The sequence below is a fragment of the Myxine glutinosa genome, chromosome 7, assembly GCF_964187855.1.
Source record: "Myxine glutinosa chromosome 7, kmMyxGlut1.1, whole genome shotgun sequence".
NCBI lineage: Eukaryota > Metazoa > Chordata > Myxini > Myxiniformes > Myxinidae > Myxine > Myxine glutinosa.
The window spans coordinates 178,371,376-178,393,570 of record NC_136267.1 but is presented as its reverse complement, the minus strand read 5'-3'; the positions used below and the strand labels follow the sequence as shown (position 1 = coordinate 178,393,570).

At 45.4% G+C, this 22,195-nt stretch overlaps 1 protein-coding gene across 1 annotated transcript in view; it reads right to left on the bottom strand.

Moving 5' to 3' along the window:
* The window catches only part of CTNNAL1 (catenin alpha like 1), a 673,107-nt gene that overhangs the window by 133,741 nt on the left and 517,171 nt on the right, over positions 1 to 22,195 (bottom strand). The window contains exon 10 of the mRNA XM_068123645.2: positions 2,957 to 3,049. Within this exon, the coding sequence (XP_067979746.2) occupies positions 2,957 to 3,049 (93 nt within the window). The remainder of the gene's footprint in view (positions 1 to 2,956; positions 3,050 to 22,195) is intronic.

The window sequence follows — 22,195 nt, the reverse complement described above, 5'->3', positions numbered from 1 at the left end:
CTTTTGTCATTGTTTAATTGTCATTCTTACCTGTGACATGTCGCATGTCGACAAGAGCATTCACGTTGCTTTTGTTGTTGCTGGGATTGGAGGTCGATTTTGGAAATGTGCACCTATTGGTCGGAGAGTTTCCAGACCACACACGCATCTGTCTCTTGACTCCACCCACCAAAACACCCAGACAAAATTATATGGCCGCCATCTTTGTTTTCTGGTGTGCCGAACACAGGCCTTTAGGCCTCTGCTGATTATACACTGCCTGGGTTTGTTGCATCACATTTCCATTGCCTTTGTTTGGGTTAATGTTATTCACGATGAGGGACTTCTGAATAAAATCTAATCATATGTCGAATAATAAGTTAGGTTTAATCAAGCCCGGCAGAACACACGGTACATCAGAATACATGGAAATCAACTGTTACGTTACTTAAGCAAGCACTATGTTATGCAAATTACCAAAATAGCGTTATATAATTTTTGAACGGCCCCATATTGGGGTTAACGAATCTGAGACCATGTGAAAGATCAGCTCGTTCTGATATAACTGTGGGTGGGTGGTATGGGGGGGGGGGGGGGGGTGATAACATAGATGACAGGTATCATGTAAAAACATTTAATAGCACATTAAATGTTTGTTTCCCAATCACGATGTTCATCTTTTAAGAGTGCTTTAAATGTGTATTTCCCACTTGGCCTGTGACCAGATGTTGTCGCGGGTTGTTGCATATGTTTACCTCCACCACCAAACGTGGATGGAGGTTTTGTTTTCACTCCTGTTGGTCTGTTTGTTTGAAAACAAGATATCTTAAAACGTTGTGGACGGATTCGGACGAAATTTGGTAGAGATGTAGCGTATGTGACAAGGACGAAATGATTAGATTTTGGTGAAGATCCGGATTCGAATATGAGAATTATTTGATTTTTAAGTGATTCTTCACCATTGAGTGATAGGGCTGAAAGCAACATATAGAAGGATATCTCAAAAAGTTATGGATGGATTTGGACGAAACTTGTTGAACAGGTTGTGTGTGTGACAAGGAAGAATCGATTCAATATTGGTGAACATCCGGATCTGGATCCGGCTACTAGAATTTTTAAGTGAATCTTCACCATTGGGAGATCGGGCTAAAAACGATACAAAGCAGGACATCTCAAAAGGTTGTGGACGGATGATTTTGATTAAATGTGATTCTGTATTGTGACTTTCTGGTCTACTCTGGGATACAAAACGTAAACTGTTCACCTGGCGGAGGTTTGATCTCTACTGAGAGTCATTCTAGTTAATATTCGTTTTTAATTATAAAACATTTTTGACGACAATAAGCAAAATACAAATCGAATGTATGTGACTTTTTGTTGAACCTTTAGCAATCCTTACTCTATCGCATTTGTCAAAATACAAATTATTATTTCATACGCAGCCTGTAGCTGCTGGTTGCATCATTTTCTGGAAACACGGCAGTGCCGCTGATGCAGTACCCTGTTTCCAGTAAGCTGGTAATCATTTTGCCGACCTCAGAGCGATGACAGGTTGAGTCAACCCACCTAGTGTTAATTCAATGGCAAACAGGGACTCAAACTCAATGCCCTGAGATATTAAGCCTGCACCATAATCGTTAAACCAACACCAGGCTGGTGGATCATGAGTAATGTTTTATACTTCCCACCCCCTCACCTTCCCATGCCTCCTCCCCCCAAGCTCTCTCCCTCCCACAGATCTTCCGTTGTCCCTGTTCTCTGCTGTTGTGCTTGTGTGCTTCCCTCTCTCCCCCCATCTTGTTTCCCGCTCCCTTTTTTGTATATTTTGTGTGTCCGTTTTATTATTTTTATTTTTTTGTGATTGATGTTAGCTCTTACACGAGCCTCGATCTTGTATATAAAAAATAAATAAATAAATTGAAAAACAATCAAGATGTTTCAGACACAAAATGGACGGACATTTGAATAATGCTTTGGAAAGGTAGAACCACAAAAGCACTCGTTGTTTTTCTTTGCCCCTGTGAGAGAAATTGGATATTTTATTGTTTCTGTTTACTTTTGTAAAAAAATATATATATATATATCTGCTCCTGTAACAGAGCTCCTGAAATCAACCCAATGCTAAGCTATGAATGGTAACACAAAACTATTATAGATTGTACGCATGAATAATGTGCTCGTTATTTCTCCACATTTGTTGATCACTTCTCATTTCTTTGTTGGATTCCTTTTATAAGTCGTTAGAAGTGACATAATTAATGTCAGCTCATAGTATCCACAAAGGCCTCCAGGACGTGCAATCACATGCCCTCCATTCAAAATTTCACCAAGGATGTGGGTTTTCTGAAGCTTTTAGAAATGCTGAAATATTGCTTCTCTCAGATGATGGACGAGGAATGTAGCTCATATTTACAATACTCTGAAGGTGAGCTTTCAACCTCTAGTGAATATGGACTGGTCATAGAAAACAAGACATCACAGGTGTATCGTACAGATTCCAGCTCTTAATTGATACCAATGAAATAAAATAAACTAAAATGGCAATGGGCTGGTGATATAGGAAGAATGGATCATTGTGGGTTCAAAAAATTACTGGAGTGGACTCCAAAGGCCAAAAAACAATTGAGAAGAACTCTTGTTAGATGGTAAGATGAAAACAAAAGGTTTGGAAGTGTGAGTTGGATGAGATTCGCCAATGGCACATTTGTGGAGGAGTCTTCAGGAGGGCGTCATCCGGCAGTGAATCGACAAGGGATGTTGATGATGATGATCCGTAAGAAATTTATGAGGTTTAATGAGGTGCTATACTTTTTAGGAAATGTATTGGATTACCACTCATATGCAACACATCTATAGATATATAAAATACTACTTTTGGGAAATGCAAAAGGTCTGGAATTTACACTAACAAATGAGGCTGTGTGATTATGTGCGGAAATAAAGTGTGCTTCATTAAAACGTGCCTGCACGTCATTACCTGTGGACCCATAACTCTGAAAGTATTTCCTGCATGGGCACAGGTGATGTCAAGTGGCTCCGTTCCTGCAACATGTCGTAAAAGTTGGCAGGTCTGTGGAAGACATAACACATGCCAAAAATTAAGCTTTGAGCTGATTTAATATCCCCTTGTTTATAAGATATATTTCCGAGATATTTTCCTGTTATTCATGAGAATCACACGGAACGATGAAAAAGAAAACATAAAATAAATAAATCCATCTACCAGAAGAATCAATCACAATGCTCTTCCAATATCACTCAAAAGCTCTCACAACAATCAGCACCGGAAGAGTGCTATCTTATAGGGTGGGAGGGAGGGAAATAAAAATTCCATGAATCAAATATTATTACACCATAACATCATCACCTTTGCCAACAATTCTAATTATGAATAAAATAATTACCAACGATTCATCAATAAATTGCACATAATTATATAAGTAGTTAATATATTGTTACGGACGCGGCTAGGATGTTGATTGGCCGAGCGGATGGCCGCCGCACCCGAACAGTTACCCCGACTAACCTGATTCCTGAACGTTGGCCAAAATCGCGCCACAGATATTCAATATGGAAACCTCTAAAGCGACCGAATGTGAAGAGGAAGAAGAAGACGTACAGAGGAATAACAGGATTTATTATTTACACACACTAAAGCAAAAGGAGCAGTCAAGGTTATATACAGGGAAATGGAAAAAGCAGGTGACACAGTGAAATCGTTAGCTTACCTATTAACAGTCTTAATTAACCCAGGGACAAGACAAACAAAACAAACTCACATACACAAGAAGGATGGAAAGGGCAGGGATGGTTTGGGACGGCAGAGGAGGGTCCAGGCAGATGGTAGGCGTCGAGGTCCGGCTCCAAGCGCGCGCTCCGATCCACGCTTTGGGGTCGAGGCGAAAACCCGGCAAACACAGCCTCGCGTCTCACCGACCGGCAATAGGGCCTAGAGGGTATCGGCCTATTGCCGCAATACAGGCACTCCCTCACGTTTCTCTCTCTCAGTCTTGCTCAATGGTTCGCTCTCCGTGCTGCCATGGGGACGTCGTGTGCTTTTTCCGGACTCATCTGCCGTTGCGCTAGTGTATCTTCGCACGCATATCTCATCCTCAAGCGCCGGTGTGACACGCCCTCCCCCCGTGCTCTGTGACCTTATATGGCAATGCCACGGGCTTGCCTCCTTATTTGGACATGGCGCCGAACGGCGCGCCCCTCGTGGCGAGCTACGGGCTTGTTCCCTTATTTGGGCATGGGGCTGAACAGCCCCGCCCCTCGTGGCGTGCCCTGGGCTTGCCTCTTCCCGGCGACCCCGCCCCTCCTGTTCACACAGAGCACGGAGCACATGGCAATGGCGGCGAATGCAGTTGGCAATCGAGGCTTTGTGAATGGGGCTTTGGGAATGAATTGGGATCTATCTATTTGAATTCGGTGCAATGGAGTGTCAATTAATGGAAGACAAATCCTTAGCCTAATACACAGAATAAGGAAATAACTGTCAACAAGGGGGAAATCTATGATTGGCTAACGTGAGTGCTTATGAAATAACTACGGAACGACCTTTGACCTTTATACACAGACTGGAGGCAGGAGGGTCCAGAATAAAGCAATAAAAAAAAACACAATAAAAAAACACAATCCTCATATCCACAACAATATTGTTGCGGTTATGAGGATGGTATTTTTTTTATTGTGTGCTTTATTATTATTATTGTCTATTCTGCGCCTCCTGCCTCCAGAGTTGTGTAAAGGTAAAAAAGGGTGTCCCGGTAGTTAATTCCATGAAACACCACATTGAAGGACACTATAATACCCTTGTTCAGTAGTTTATATCCTTATTATGTGTTTTAGGGTAAGGCCTTGTCTTCCATTAACATGACACTCCATTGTACCAAGTGAGAGATAGATTCCCTTCATTCCCATTCCCAAAAACCTCCATTTCCCCGTTCGTAATGGCCAAGCCTCAAATTGGCAATTACATCCCCTCCAATTGCCGCCATTGACCACGAGGCAGGGTTGGGGAAGAAAGGCGGGTCCCCACCTCGTCATAGAGGGGAGGAGTGAGTCAGCCCCACTCAACCAACCACGAACAAGGGGTTGGACTTGGAGAGGGTGTGGAGAGAAACATCAAGGAGGTTCGCGAAGGTTGAGGGGCGGGGCCTATATAACCACCGCGGGACGTTCCCAAAAGAGAGTCGCAAAAAGGTCCAAGGCTGAGCTGAGCTGCGTGGTGGTGCAAAGCAGATGAGCTGAGAAGGGAGATGAGCTTTTATGAGATGAGCTATCACAAGAGCTGAGTTGTGAGGTCCAAAAGCAGAGATCATCCAGGGAAGCGCAAAAGCCTGCTATTCGTCACCTTGCTCGCCAGCGGCAGCATCCCCAGCAGCAACACTCGACAGCCGTTTGGGGCCTGGACGGCGGTTTTGAGCAGGGCCGCGAAGGGACGGCGGCTGCCGAATGCGCCGATCGTGCTGCCAGCTCCGGACCTTCCTCTCCTTTCCAGCCACTCCTGCCTGCAAGTTCCCCATTTGCGTACGTGAGTTTGTTTTGTTTGTTCTGTCCTGGGTAGGTAATTAAGTCTGTATAAGCTAGTATTTTCCCTGTGTCTCTAAAAGCTTCTGTATATTATTTTCTTATCTTTCCTTCTCCTTGGTTATTTTGAGCCTGTAAATAGTAAATAAATTTAGTAGTATTTTCAACCTTTGTTTCGTCTTTTTACTCCTTTTCTTCACATCCGTCGTCTTTGTCTTTTCCCTGATTGAATAGCTGTGGCACGATACGGCCAACGTCTGGGTGAATCGGGTTTAGTCGGGGAAAAACTGTTCGGCCGCGGTGCCTCCGCTCGGCAAACAACATCCTTAACCGCGGACCGTAACAATTGGTGTCAGGAGTGGGATTCGGACCTGAAGCGTTTAACGCGCTCAAAATTACAAAGTACCGAAATTGCTTTTGTTTTACAAAACCCGAATTTTGAAATCACGCCATGGCTGGTCAAGGCGACGGGATGCCGGTGGGAGAGATAGACGGGGTAGAATCGACCCAGGACCTCGGGGAAATGTATATGGAGGAGGTGGTTGAGGAGGTATCAGGCGCACAAAATGGCGTCCTCGCGCACGTGGGTGTAGCGGCACCAAATTTTGCCGTGCCCGCGACCGTAGCAGCGCCACCGGTGGATTTGAACCTTTTTATGATACAAATGAAGGCCCTTATGGAGAAGAATAGTGAGCAAATGGGGAACCGGATGGATGCTCAGAGTGAGCAAATGGGGGCAATGAGGGACGAAGCGAGGGCTGATAGTGAGCGATTGAGGGACGAGGTGAGGGGTACCAATGCCCAAATTGGGAAGTTAGACAATAATTTTGAGGGATTAGACAAGAAATTTGAGGGGTTAGACAACGGGATAAAAGAGGTAAAGAATGGGTTAACGGGGGTGGAAAATAGAATGGCTGCCCAGGAGAATCAGATAGAGGGGGTGAAAAATGGGTTGAGGGGGTTAGAAGATAGGATGGAAGACAAATTGCGGGAGATAGGGGAGCAATCCGCCCGAGAAATTAAACAAATGGGAGAGCAGATAGAGGAGGTAAAAATCGGGGTAGAAACCAAATTGGATGCTCAGAGGAATGAATTGGGACAGATGAGGGTGGCATCTACAAAAGAGAGGGAGGTGATGAAAGAGGAGAATACGACGAGGTGTAAGTGAGGAGGTCTCGGGGGAACGCGAGGAGGTAAAGCGAGGTGAAAAGCGTATAGAGAAAGAGGTGAGAAATGGAACGGCTAGGTTACAAGGGGGCATAGAGGACCTGACGGAGGAGGTGGAACAGCTGACGGAGGGACAGACGGAGTTAGTGGAGCAGGTTCAAAGGAACACTGCGGTACTAGGAGGGTTAAAGGTGACACAAAAAGAAATTAAAAATGACTTAATAGCGACACAGAGGCAATGTCAGATGGTACGTGAGGGACTGACAATGAGGTTGGACGAGTTGACAGAGGTAATGGAGACAAAGGACCGGCAGGTGAGGATGCACATAGAGACGGTCACGGTAGCCTTAGAGGACGAGATAGAGGAGACGCACCAGGAAATAAAAGAGGTGAAGCAAAAATTAGAGGAAGTGGAAGAAGAGGTGAGTGAAATTAAGAAGAGACGGACAGAAACTAAGAGAGAAATACAGGAGGAGGTGATGGAATATGTGCAAGGTCGGTGCTCAAATCGTGATGTTGTGCGCACTAACCAAATAAAGAGTTTACAGGTGGCGAAGGAGGTGCGGAGACGAGGTGCCAAGGTGAGTGGCGATATACGTGGAAATGTATATGATGCGAGGAAAGCTTCAGTCGGCTTGGGGGTTGATTTGGATCCGGGTGTTCGTGAGAGGCCGTTGGTGAAGTGTGCGACAGGTACGGTGTGTGAAGGAGGAAGTGTGCGACAGGTACGGTGTGCGAAGAAGGAGGTGTACAAGAATGTCCGACTTGGGTGTGTGAGGAAAAAGTGCGCGCCGAGGAGTGAGTGTGCTGTCGAGAGTGAGTCGGTCGTAGCGCGTGTGCGAGGGAGCACATGGAAGCGCGTAGTGAGGGGTGTTACAGAGGATGTAACGGGAGAGTGTGCGCAAGAGGATGCGCGAGAAAGGTGTGTAACGGACGGGTGCATGGGGAAAGAGTGCGCTGTCCAGAGTGAGGGAGAATGCACACCTGTGGTGAGAGTTACAGAGGGTGTAACGGAAGAGTGTGCGTGAGAAAGGTGTGTAACGGACAGGGGCATGAGGAAAGAGTGCGCTGTCGAGAGTAAGGGTGAGTGCGCTGTCAAGAGTGGTGGTGAAAGTAGTGAGAGTGACACGGAGCGTGAGTTGGTTGTGACAGGTGAGAGAGGATGTACACCTGGAATGGAAGGATGCACACCTGGAATGGTAGAGCGTGTGTGGGAATGCACACTTGAGTTGGTAGTGAGGCACGTGGTTGGGTGTGCGAGTGAGAGCACACCTGTGATTGTCACGGAGGAGGGGGCGCGAAGAGGTGTGTTGGTGAGGTGTGCGAACGACGAGTGTGTGCAAAGGTGTTCGGTGGTCAGGTGTGTGACCAAGTCTGTGAGCGAAAGAACGAGTGCAATAACGAAGTATGCGGGGTGTACGGGCGGCGTTGGAGCATCGGGCTCAGTGAGGGTGAAAGGGGTAGCGTATGTGTGTAAGCATGCAGGTGAGGCATCGACGGTAACCGGGTTAGCAGATAGAACGACATTCAGCCGAATCGGGCCCTCGGTGCGCGTCGGGCAGCTTCTCGCGTGCCGTGAGGACCAGCGGGGATCCGAACCACGGCGGGTTCGAAAGGACCGCCGTACGTGATCCACGCTGGGCCGCGTTTGGAACGGCCGCGTCCGTGCTCCGCTAGGCGGAACGGGCAGCCCGATAGGAAGGGTCGTCATGGCGACCCCCTTTTGTTGAGGCGTTCCGGCAGGTCGAGATCGGGCCATGGGATGGCTCCGTGCCGAGGTGGTGCGTGGGACCTCGGCCCGGGTAAGCGTCCTTCCCTGCACCGAGTGCCGGACGCATCCAGCCGCCGGCACCAAACAACCCGCATTCATTGCTCGGCCGTGCGAAGCCGGGCTGTAGGAGTGAATTGGCGCACCGAGAGGCATTAGTAAGTAGACTGTAATGATGAGGATAGTGGTCTGGACCCGAAATTAGAAAAACAAAATTTGATGATTGGCAAAGGATTGGCAGAGTGATTGGTAATGGTACAGTGATTGGCAGATTGGCAAATTTTTGATTTGTTGGATTTGGACGAGCAAAATTTATAGTGAGAGATCCCCGATGTGGTGGGATGGCAACTCTGTCATCCCTCACAGAGGGGGCAAAGGAGCACTAGTCTTATGGGGTTTATGGCAGTGTAAGCTCGCCGAGGGAGGGTTTGGATAATGTGTAGGGCCCTAGAGATTGACATTAGGTAACGTTAAGGTTAGTTAGTGACATGGATACCTGTAGTGGGGACGCAGGTAGATTAGTGTGGATGATAATGACGTGGTATGTGCTTAGTTTAAAGGGAAGACGGGGAGCACTAAGTTAGCAGGGCACCAGGTAGATTAGATGATGCCGTGTGTATGGTGAACAGGTGTGATTGCACAGGTGTGCAACTGAACAGGTGTATAGAGCAGTGTATGAGGGAGTAGAGGTGATTGCGTGTGGTGTTGACCAAATGGTCCAGGAAGGAAGGAGGGTGCAGGTGGCACCAGGTGTGAGTGCACAGGTGTGCACCAACAGGTGTATGGAATAAATGGTTGTGTGAAATACATGGAATGTGGAATACATGGAGTGTGGAGTATATGGAGTATTGGAATGGATGGTCGTGGAGTGAGTATGGTGGAAACTATGGAGTGGAGTGGATGGTGCGAAGGTGTGAATGGGGGAAGGATGGACCCCCATCACGAATACCCGGGGAGGGTAGTGTAAGTGTTAGGTAGAGGGTATAGGTAAATTGTGGTTGGATATTGGCATCTGTGGTGCGTGGTGGAAGAATGGTATTTGGATGGGTGCATTAGTGTTGTGGAAATGGCTGGGCGTGTAGCCTGTTAGTGTGTGTAGTTGGTTTGGGCACTCCACCACTGTGAGGATGTCGGCCAGGTGAGGCCGCAGGTGGGCTCTGGGAGCCGGTAGTTGTGGATGGGGCCCGAGGATCCGGAGGACGGACCCGGGTAGCCCAGTGCCAGAGGGCACCGAGTGGGGTGACAGAGCCAGGAGGGGCCTTCCCCAGTTAGTTAGGTTAGGGTGAGGAGCTAGGTAAGCTCGGGTGGCAACTACAGTGGTGGAGGTGTGCAGGTGGGTAGACCTGCTGGGAGAGCTACACGTCTCAGCCCAGAAATTGTGCAAGGGCACCGGGAGATGAATCGGGGGTGAGACCCCAAAATGGAGAAGCACCACAGTTTGGTCAATGGGAATTGGTTTTTAGAACCCATAGTGTAAGTTGGCCAATGGATTGGCAGGGAAAGACCCCGGGTAGTGTAAAGCGTGTTAAAGTCATTTAGCAAGTAGTTTGGATGAAGATCTCCTCGCACCATCTACATCCACTCACCTGAGGTGACGTAACTCCACACCATGCCATGTTTTTATTATTTTTGATGCAAATGTTTGGAATGTGAGACGCATCATGACGTGGGTGTGACATTGTGCTTGATGTTCCATCTCTTCCTCCTTATGAGGATTGATGATGAATTGGTGATGGCAAATTTTGGATAGAGGGATTGTGGAGACGAATTTGGTATAAGGGAAATATGGGAAGACGTGACGATAGCGACGGATTTGTAAATGTGTAGATTTTGTAAATATGGGATAAGGGCAAGGGTAGTGTAGGTGACAGGGGGGGTGACGTACGGTAGGGACGAGCTTTCTCACTTCGCTCTCCGTATGCATTTCGCCCTGCATTGCCTTGTTTGATGTGTACCCTTGTGACCTTACCCCTCGCTCATCTGTCTTCCCCCCTTTTGTCTCCCACATGACCTGTGCGCCATTGGGCGCCGAGGGGAGCATGCGTGAGTCCGCCATTGTACGCCCGGAACTCCCAGAACCAGCTGTCTGCATCGATGCACCACATTATGGACCACTTGTCTGTGGCCGAGCACCACTTATGGACCCCATGGGTTGGGGCGTGGCCCCTCTGCTGGAACCGGCCATGAAGGCCCGAAATCTTGCTGGCGGACCTTGGCCACAGGACACCGATGCCCCACAGGTGAACCACACTAGTCGGCCCTGTGGGCCATAAATAAAATAAATAAAAATGGACACGTTGGGTGCATTTTATTGCAAATAGGCCGCCAGCAAAGGAAAAAGACAACACCTGGAAGAAATAATAATAGCCAGCAGAGGGAGCCGAAGAGCAAGAGATCACCTGCAGGGTTAGGGGTTGTTTGGTTATTTTTATTATTGAACATTGATGAACTGTGGTGACTGCACCGGTTGGTGCCTGAGGGTGTATTGGTGCGTTTTTGGGTGCTTTCATGGTGCATTGATGCAGAGCAGACAGTCTCCCCCCCAGAAAGAACAATCACAGGTCCTGGGTTGAGTATTGTAAATAAAGTAGCGTCAATTGTAAATAATGCTCCCCACCGTCAGTGTGTAGTTTGACGACCATTCCGCAATTCGGTTAACTGTGGGCGTGTCTGTTAGGCAGGGTGCAATGGAGCAGCGGGACATATTTATTTATGTTTTAAAACTGTCGCACTCAGGGTCAGGTTAAAAGTAGAGGGAACTACACCTACGTGTCACACTAAATTAAAGTTGTAGGCCCGGGACGTGCCTAAGAGGAGGAGGGTGCAGTGTTGCGGATATGAGGATGGTATTTTTTTTATTGTGTGCTTTATTATTATTATTGTCTATTCTGCACCTCCTGCCTCCAGAGTTGTGTAAAGGTAAAAAAGGGCGTCCCGGTAGTTAATTCCATGAAACACCACATTGAAGGACACTATAATACCCTTGTTCAGTAGTTTATATCCTTATTATGTGTTTTAGGGTAAGGCCTTGTCTTCCATTAACATGACACTCCATTGTACCAAGTGAGAGATGGATTCCCTTCATTCCCATTCCCAAAAACCTCCATTTCCCCTTTCGTAATGGCCAAGCCTCAATTTGGCAATTACATCCCCTCCAATTGCCGCCATTGACCACGAGGCAGGGTTGGGGAAGAAAGGCGGGTCCCCACCTCGTCATAAAGGGGAGGAGTGAGTCAGCCCCACTCAACCAACCACGAACAAGGGGTTGGACTTGGAGAGGGTGTGGAGAGAAACATCAAGGAGGTTCGCGAAGGTTGAGGGGCGGGGCCTATATAACCCGCCGCGGGACGTTCCCAAAAGAGAGTCGCAAAAAGGTCCAAGGCTGAGCTGAGCTGCGTGGTGGTGCAAAGCAGATGAGCTGAGAAGGGAGATGAGCTTTTATGAGATGAGCTATGACAAGAGCTGAGTTGTGAGGTCCAAAAGCAGAGATCATCCAGGGAAGTGCAAAAGCCTGCTATTCGTCACCTTGCTCGCCAGCGGCAGCGTCCCCAGCAGCAACACTCGACAGCCGTTTGGGGCCTGGACGGCGGTTTTGAGCAGGGCCGCGAAGGGACGGCGGCTGCCGAACGCGCCGATCGTGCTGCCAGCTCCGGACCTTCCTCTCCTTTCCAGCCACTCCTGCCTGCAAGTTCCCCATTTGCGTACGTGAGTTTGTTTTGTTTGTTCTGTCCTGGGTAGGTAATTAAGTCTGTATAAGCTAGTATTTTCCCTATGTCTCTAAAAGCTTCTGTATATTATTTTCTTATCTTTCCTTCTCCTTGGTTATTTTGAGCCTGTAAATAGTAAATAAATTTAGTAGTATTTTCAACCTTTGTTTTGTCTTTTTACTCCTTTTCTTCACATCCGTCGTCTTTGTCTTTTCCCTGATTGAATAGCTGTGGCGCAATACGGCCAACGTCTGGGTGAATCGGATTTAGTCGGGGAAAAACTGTTCGGCCGCGGCGCCTCCGCTCGGCAAACAACATCCTTAACCGCGGACCGTAACAATATATTAAGTTTTCCAAGCACATAATAAAACTTAAACTTCATAATTGCCTCTTTGATAATCCTACAAACCATGACAACCAGGCCTAAGTGTGCCTGCCTGCAAGACACTTACCGGTAATACAGATGAAGAAGGAAAAAAAGACATAGAATGTCATAGCCCCCGTGGTTTTAGAAATTTTGCTGTACAGAGTTAAAGGCCGCCAGTCAGCCATCTTTGGTCGGATTGCAAAACAAAACTTTCTGCATATGTATACTCACATTTATTTTATTTGTGCCTAGTTTGAACAAACTTGGTCTCTACATGTCGATAAATGATCGGGGACACGTTTTTGTAACAAAATGGCCGCCAATCTGCCATCTTGGATCTGATCTCAAAAGAAAAGGACATGCACATGTAAGACATTGTTCGTTATCTGTGTGCCAAGTTTGAATAACATCGGTAAATGAATGTCCGAGAAATGGTTGAGGACGTGTTCCACATCAGGTTTTTTATAACTAAAATGGCCGCCAGCCGGCCATCTTTGATCGCATCATGAAATAAAATGATGCGCTTATGTATACCGTCATGTCTTGTCTTTGTGAAAAGTATGAACAAAATCGGTCCATACATCTCTGAGATCTCCGAAACACATGGATAGACAGACGAGACCCAATCCATAAGCCCCCATTTTGAACTAAGTCCAACGGGGGCCAATAAAGATACTCCAATGAAAGAAATGTAGTGGCCGTGTTTGTATTTACTGTACGAAGGCAAGCATTATCATGCAGTGAAGATGAAAATTACTTCATCTTCTGTACAGAGTTAAAGACAACGCACACATCTTCAGAGAGTGTTGGCAACGCACACATCTTCGGAAAGTGTCGGCAACGCACACATCTTCAGAGAGTGTCAGCAACACACGCATCTTCGGAGAGTGTTGGCAACACACGCATCTTCGGAGTGTGTTGGCAATGCACGCATCTTCGGAGTGTCGGCAACACACGCATCTTCAGAGTGTCGGCAACACACGCATCTTCGGAGTGTGTTGGCAACGCACGCATCTTCGGAGAGTGTCGGCAACACACGCATCTTCAGAGTGTCGGCAACACACGCATCTTCAGAGTGTGTTGGCAACGCACGCATCTTCAGAGAGTGTCGGCAACACACACATCTTCGGAGAGTGTTGGCAACACATGCATCTTCAGAGAGTGTCGGCAACACACGCATCTTCGGAGAGTGTTAGCAACACACGCATCTTCGAAGTGTGTTGGCAACACACGCATCTTCGGAGAGTGTTGGCAACACACGCATCTTCAGAGTGTGTTGGCAACGCACGCATCTTCGGAGAGTGTCGGCAATGCACACATCTTCGGAGTTTCGACAAAGCACGCATATTAGGAGAGTGTCGGCAACACATGCATCTTTGGAGAGTGTCGGCAACACATGCATACTAGGAGTGTCGGCAAAGCACGCATATTAGGAGAGTGTCGGCAACACACACATCTTCGGAGAGTGTCGGCAACGCACACATCTTCGGAGAGTGTCGGCAATGCACACATCTTCGGAGAGCATCAGCAACACACACATCTTCACAGAGTGTCGGCAATGCACGCATTTTCGGAGAGTGTCGGCAATGCACGCATCTTCGGAGTTTCAACAAAGCACGCATATTCGGAGAGTGTCGGCAACACATGCATATTAGGAGAGTGTCGGCAAAGCACGCACATTAGGAGAGTGTCGGCAACACCTGCATCTTCGGAGAGTATCAGCAACACACACATCTTCGGAGAGTGTCGGCAACACACACATCTTCGGAGAGTGTCGGCAATGCACGCATTTTCGGAGAGTGTCAGCAATGCACGCACCTTTAGAGCGTGTCGGAAATGCACACATCTTCGGAGAGTGTCGGCAAAGCACACATCTTCGGAGAGTGTTGGCAACGCACGCATATTCGGAGAGTGTCGGCAACGCACGCATATTCGGAGAGTGTTGGCAACACACACATCTTCGGAGAGTATCGGCAACGCACACATTTTCGGAGAGTATCGGCAACACACACATCTTCGGAGAGTGTTGGCAACATACACATCTTTGGAGAGTGTCGGCAACAGGCAAGTCAGAAGATGCATTTTGCTGACGAGGGTGCACAAACTGGGGAAAAAAACAACAGACAGGTTCGTGAAGCATGAGCAAAAAATTCTTCACTATCTAATATAATTATCCGCCTTCTTGTGCACAAATGACCAACATTTGGCAAGGTGAAAGTGTGTATCAGCAAAACTCAACAAAAGTGCACAAGAACAGAATGAAAAACACAGAATACCTCGAGGCTGTCTTTTCAGTTCTGGAATACTTGGCTTGGCAAAGGCTAGCAATCCGTGGTCATCATTATCATAACAGAAATTTTGACAAGTTGCTCTCCTTGCACTGGGAAGACATAGAGGGTCTAAGACAATGAGTGAAGTGGAACGTTGCATGAATATCACACCATATTCAGGACGAAATGGTATAAATGATGTCTGCCACTGTCATGTGCATGTTAGCTGCTGAAATACAGGGCCGCACATTCACCATCCTCACAGAGGACCTGTTCGTGTCGCCAGAATTGAACAACTTTGCATGTGTGTATGGATGGTTACAGATGACCTGTAGGTAGTAAGTAGTCAAAAAATTATGGCGTCGTAGTAAAAAAAATATGAAGAAAACCGCATCACAACTACGCACTGCTCCTTGCACTGTGGATATTACTGTGCGAGATGCCATGAGGGCTGTTCCACAACTGCGGAACTTCCTGATACTCATTAGGTACTGAATCAACTTCATTCGCGATTCATCAAATAGGTGTGAAATTGTTAAGTCTACCGCCAGGGCATTTGTGCTGCCCACAAACACACATCCGCCCCTCTGCCCAATCCCGTTCATGGCTAAATATAAAATACTCGAGCTGATATCTGAAAAGGCAAATAATTACAAGCAGTGCATGAGGCAATGATTGCCATTGAAGATCAAACAGGTGACAGGAGCATGCAGGCCCATGCCAGTGGTAGATTCGACTTGACCATGTCCCTCTCAATAAGTCCAGCAATCCTTGAATTGACTGACAAGCTAAGAACCAGCTCTTCAGGCAACAGCGAGCGGTGTAAACTGGACAATCATCTGAACTGATACAGCCTGCGATCAATGACCTGAAAGCGATGACCTCTGAAGCAGTTTTTCAAGAAATGTGTGGAAAAGTAGTGAAATAGGCTGAAGGACTTGATCAAGAGGAGTCACAGCTCCTACGCGAGCCCCGAGCACCATGACTATTCCATCAAAGTTCTACAAGTCACCTGAGGACATTATTACAGCATTTGGTATGACGCATTGGATAATGCTCTGCCAGGCTTGCAAGAGCCGATAACATCAAATAGACTTATGGAGATGAAGAAAATGATCCCAAAATTGATGAAGCTTTGCAATTTGTATCTCTTCCGCCCAGCTATGACAGCCACTGCAAATCTTCCTGAGATCAACTATGACTCAGTATCGTTTGAACTCTTCGCTGATCTACAGTCAGATTTGCCTTGTACAAATTTAAAGCAGGAGCTACACCAACGTGACAGTTACAAATGTGACCTGCTCTACAGGAAAGGGTCACATGTAGGAAAACTTGAAGTTGCGAAATGATTATGAAAGCCAAAGTAATATGTTTTGTAAATATACCGAAATAAAGTTGATATCTTTTCGCAATCAAAATTAATGATCCTTTCTTAAAATATATCTTCTCGGGATTGTTGGAAAAATATCCGGAAATCTGTCTTCAAAGCTCAACATCATCCTTCAAATGATCCTGTCTTTCTTATCATGCAGGATGCTCTTCATGACCTTTTTACAAGGTTGTTTGATTAATGAAGATAGAGGCCATTTTTCCCCACAGAGCAGGGGTTGGCCTTTTTTTGGCACCGTGGTTCCCTTTTTGGAGGAATGTTTTATGGCCGGATGCCCTTCGTGCCGCCAACCCTGTTGGTCGCCTCTTGCAACACACAGGGAATTAGCAGTGAACTGGTACTCAATTTGCCGACCTCGGAAGGATGACAGGCTGAGTCAACCCCCCTGGCGTTAATTCAGCGATCGACCAGGATTCGCACCCAGGATTCTAGGATCTCAAGCCGCACCCTAACCGCTAAGCCAACACCAGGAGAGTTAACATTAACTGGGTGCTCATAATAAAATAAGCCTTACCAAAATGGCGGTGCACCATTTGGTCAGACCTCTATGACATTGCTGGGTTATTAAGCCACCATTTGGTTTCGGCCTATTGAAACGTGCCTTGGCTTGGAAACATGATCTACTCTCACGGACTAATTAAAGCATATAATCAAATTCTGGATTCGGATTTGATGATTGGATCCCATACATTTAATAAGTATCGAAAGCTGTCGTGAAATCTGAAAAAATTAACAACATTAGCCATTCTTGCCTTGACTTTGCCTTGTCTGCGACTGCGGAATCACCTTAATAGCTTCAGCCGTTATTGTGTTAGGTTGGACAACAGTTTAACATTATTTTTAGAGTGGAAGATGAATAGGCACAATTTGGTGATTGAGCAATCTCCTGATGTGGTACTTTAACGATGTATTCTGGCATCTTTTTACATCTTGGTAGTTCAGAAAACGCTTGAGAATAAAAGGTATGGCTTTGAAAAGGCTTGTATCCTCACTCTATGTTATCTTCTCAACATATCACTTTTTACACATTTGATGTGGTGGCCATGTTTTTTCCATATCATCTATATTATAATAGCCGTAGATGATTCTGTCTGTCTGTCTGTCTGTCTATCTGTTGGGTGTCTGTCCGGGGTGTGGCTTACTCGGTTTGCAGAGTAGCTCCACCCATAGCTCCACCCATTCTGGGAGTGGCTATAAACAAATATCCACCATTTTATTAACTCGCATAGCTTTGAGTCCTGTTTTGTAGGCCCGTGGTGTCTTGCTCTCCCCCAGTTTTATTTCAAATCAAATTCGATAAATCATTTCATTTTTCACAGTCGCTAACATAGTTTTAGACTCGGTTGAAAAAAAACGGGAAGAAAATCCGATGAAAGTTGCCGTTTATAGAACGAAATAAATTCTCAAAGGCCTGTAACTTCAAGGCCATTGAGTCTCTCTCACGCCTTTATCTCCAATCTAACTCACCATATGATTTCATTTTTATCGATGGTTTTACTTTTAGACTCGGTGTCAGCAATAATTGAGAACAATCCACACACGCGGGAAAATGCAGAGATATATATTTTAAAATCGCGTCATGGTGTATCATACACCGCCCAACATGACACCGCCCGACCGCCGGCAATGTGTCGATATATATTAAAAATTCGCTTTTGCTTTTCCGTTATGATATATTACTATTTCGTTTGATGATAGTCGTCACAAAAACGTCAACAATGATGCCGACATATATTTCTTCGTTTTTATTTCATTCAACATATTAGCCGGAAGTAAAATATGTTTCAGGAAATTCGCTTATTAAATTTAGGAATTAAAAATTCGTTTCAGGAATTAAAAATTCGCTTTTGCTTTTCCGTTATGATATATTACTATTTCGTTTGATGATAGTCGTCACAAAAACGTCAACAATGATGCCGACATATATTTCTTCGTTTTTATTTCATTCAACATATTAGCCGGAAGTAAAATATGTTTCAGGAAATTACCGAGAGATATTTCTTCGTTTTTTTTATTAGTTATGTGCGCATACACTTTAAATAGGTTTATTTGAAATCTTTAATTTTCCACAAACATTCCACACACGCGGGAAAATGCAGAGATATATTTTTTAAAATCGCGTCATGGTGTATCATACACCGCCCAACATGACACCGACGGCAATGTGTCGATATCTATTTTAAATTCGATATATCATTTCATTTTTCACAGTCGCTAACATAGTTTTAGACTCGGTTGAAAAAAAACGAGAAGAAAATCCGATGAAAGTTGCCGTTTATAGAACGAAATGAATTCTCAAATGCCTGTAACTTCAAGGCCATTGAGTCTCTCTCACGCCTTTATCTCCAATCTAACTCACCATATGATTTCATTTTTATCGATGGTTTTAGAGTCGGTGTCAGCAATAATTGAGAACATTCCACACACGCGGGAAAATGCAGATATATTTTTTTAAATCGCGTCATGGTGTATCATACACCGCCTAACATGACACCGACGGCAACGTGTCGATACATATTAAAAATTCGATATATCATTTCATTTTTCACAGTCGCTAACATAGTTTTCGACTCGGTTGAAAAAAAACGGGAAGGAAATCCAATGAAAGTTGCCGTTTATAGAACGAAATGAATTCTCAAACGCCTGTAACTTCAACTTCAAGGCCATTGAGTCTCTCTCACGCCTTTATCTCCAATCTAACTCACCATATGATTTCATTTTTATCGATGGTTTTGGACTCGGTGTCAGCAATAATTGAGAACATTCCACACACGCGGGAAAATGCAGAGATATATTTTTAAAAATCGCGTCATGGTGTATCATACACCGCCCAACATGACACCGACGGCAACGTGTCGATATATATTAAAAATTCGCTTTTGCTTTTCCGTTAAGATATATTACTTTTTCGTTTGATGACAGTCGTCACAAAAACGTCAACAATGATGCCGACATATATTTCTTCGTTTTTATTTAATTCAACATTATTAGCCGGAAGTAAAATATGTTTCAGGAAATTACCAAGAGATATTTCTTCGTTTTTTAAAATTAGTTATGTGCGAATACACTTTAAATAGGTTTATTTGAAATCTTTAATTTTCCACAATATAATTTACTTGCCATTTATCATTTGATGATTACGAGACAAATTCCTCTTGAGGATCGTGACAATTCATGCGCTGCGTGGAAACTTCTATTTCCAAAATGAATGAGACGATCGATGAAGAACGCAGACTTGAACAGGATGCAGCAAGAAAACGAATGAGACGGGCGAACGAGTCCATCGACGAACGTCAATGCAAACTTGCGGGGTCACCCGTGGGAATCCCACGGGCATGGATGTGTGTGACATTTCGACATATTGAGTTAGATGCTGCACATTCATTTTTACAAAATGGTTACTGGCAAGTCATCAGATCCAGAAATGGTGTAAAAACCACCGTTTAGAGGCCATTTTTCCCCGCAAAGCGGGGGTTGGCCTTTTCGGGGACCGTGGTTTTTTTTTTTTTTTTGTCCCCTTTTTGAAGCAATGTTTTACGGCCGGATGCCCTTCCTGACGCCAACCCTTTTTGCCGCCTTCAACGACAAACAGGGAATTACCAGTGAACTGATACTCAATTAGCCGACCTCGGAAGGATGACAGGCTGAGTCAACCCCCCTGGCATTAATTCGGCGATCGACCGAGATTCGAACCCAGGATCCTAAGCCGGCACCCTAGCCGCTAGCCCAACACCAGAAATGGTGTCATGAACACAATTTATTTACGCACAAGCACAAAAGCAAGACGGGCCGATTTCCGATTCCGACGGGCCGACGGGCGAGACGGGCCGATTTCCGATTCCGACGGGCCGATTTGGAGCAAGAAAAAGAACGAGACGGGAGAAAAAGGAGAGAAACGAGACGGGGAAAGCCGATTGGAGAGGCGAGTGAGGCGCGATTGGAGAGGAGTGTGAGGCGCGATTGGAGAGGAGTGTGAGGCGTGATTGGAGAGGAGTGTGAGGCACGATTGGAGAGGAGTGATTGGAGGGGAGTGTGAGGCACGATTGGAGAGGAGTGTGAGGCACGATTGGAGAGGAGTGTGAGGCGCGATTGGAGAGGAGTGTGAGGCGCGATTGGAGAGGCGTGTGAAGGATTGCAGAGGAGAGGAGTGTGAGGGATTGGAGAGGTGAGGGATTGGAAAGGAGAGGGATGTGAGGGTTTGGAGAGGAGAGGAGTGCTAGGTGGAGAGAGGAGAGTGTCAGGTGGAGACAGGAGAGTGTCAGGTGGAGACAGGAGAGTGTCAGGTGGAGAGGAGTGAGGGGTCACATATTATGTGAAATAACTAAATTCACACCATTTCTGGATCTGATGACTTGCCAGTAACCATTTTGTAAAAATGAATGTGCAGCATATAACTCAATATGTCGAAATGTCACACACATCCATGCCCGTGGGATTCCCACGGGTGACCCCGCTAGTACATTTATATTCTTTCATATAATTGTTGCATAGATCACGCTCAATACATTTCAATCTGATCAGACTAAGCGTTGTCACTGTCGAATTATGACATCATAATTATCATTAAAATATTCTACAGGAAGAGGCCCTCCTTTGGTGAAAATTTCGAGTCAATCAAACCAAGAATTGCAGAAAAACAAAATTCATACTGATCGAATCAAGTGTTGTACTTGTCGAATTATGACGTCATAATTAAGATACCGATAACATCATCATTAACATATCTTATTCCCCAAGGGGAGTGCTTGACAATGAGCCATGTTAAAAAAATTTTCATTGAGTGGTTTCGAAGATATAGAGGTGCAACATTTTTGGTTTTTCCAAGATGGTGCCTGTACCACGTGACCCATGACGTCATAATTATCATAAAAAAATTCTACAGAAGGAGCCACTCATATTCTGAAAATTTCGTGTCTATCGGACTAACAGTTGCAGAGGAATGTTTTTTCATACTGATCAGACTAGGCGTTGTACTTGTCGAATTATGATGTCATAATGAAGGCACCAATGACATCATCATCAAGATATCTTATTCCCCATGGTGAGTACTTGACAATGAGCCATGTTTCAATTTTTTCCATTGAGCCGTTTGGGAGATATAGAGGTGTAACGTTTTTCCAAGATGGCGTCCATACCACGTGACCTATGATGTCATAATTACGAATAAAAAAATTCTACACGCAGAGGCATTCCTGTGGAAAAATTTCTTGCTAATCAGACCAACGGTTGCTGGGAAAACGAATTTTTAAAATGCAGACACGTACACACGCACGTATGCCACACGTACATCACACGTACACCACACGGACACCCGCACGTAATCAATCGAATGCTTAACCCTGTTTTTCGCTTCACAAGCACAGGGTGATAACCCGATGTACATACATGAAGCAAAAACATGCAAGCCGGTACTGATTCTGTGCATATATAATACATTGTGGTTATATACCTTGTGTCATTCCAATTGCTGTGGGCCAAGGAATGAAGTCATTTAGCAGAACTGCCTGCTTCAATTTCCTCTTCATGTTTAGTTCCAAATCGCTGAATAAAGCAAACTTTCACTCTATTCTTACTCTAGGAGCACAAACACAAACATATTAACACTGCGCACACAAGCTCCCAAATTTTGGATTCTTTATCAGTGCATCAAGTGAGCTCAGGCCTTAGCCTGAGGCCTACCATCTGTGCTGTTTCACAAAATGGCGGTGCATGATTTTAAGTGTGGGCAGAGTCGGGCAAGTTGTCCAACCAATGGGGCGAGGGCAATCAGTCTGTCGGCACATAAATACATGAATACATACATACATCGCCCAAAAAGGAACTGGCTTTTACCATTGAGTACAGCATCATTGTTGACGTTTTTGTGACGACTGTCATCAAACGAAAAAGTAATATATCTTAACGGAAAAGCAAAAGCGAATTTTTAATATATATCGACACGTTGCCGTCGGTGTCATGTTGGGCGGTGTATGATACACCATGACGCGATTTTTAAAAATATATCTCTGCATTTTC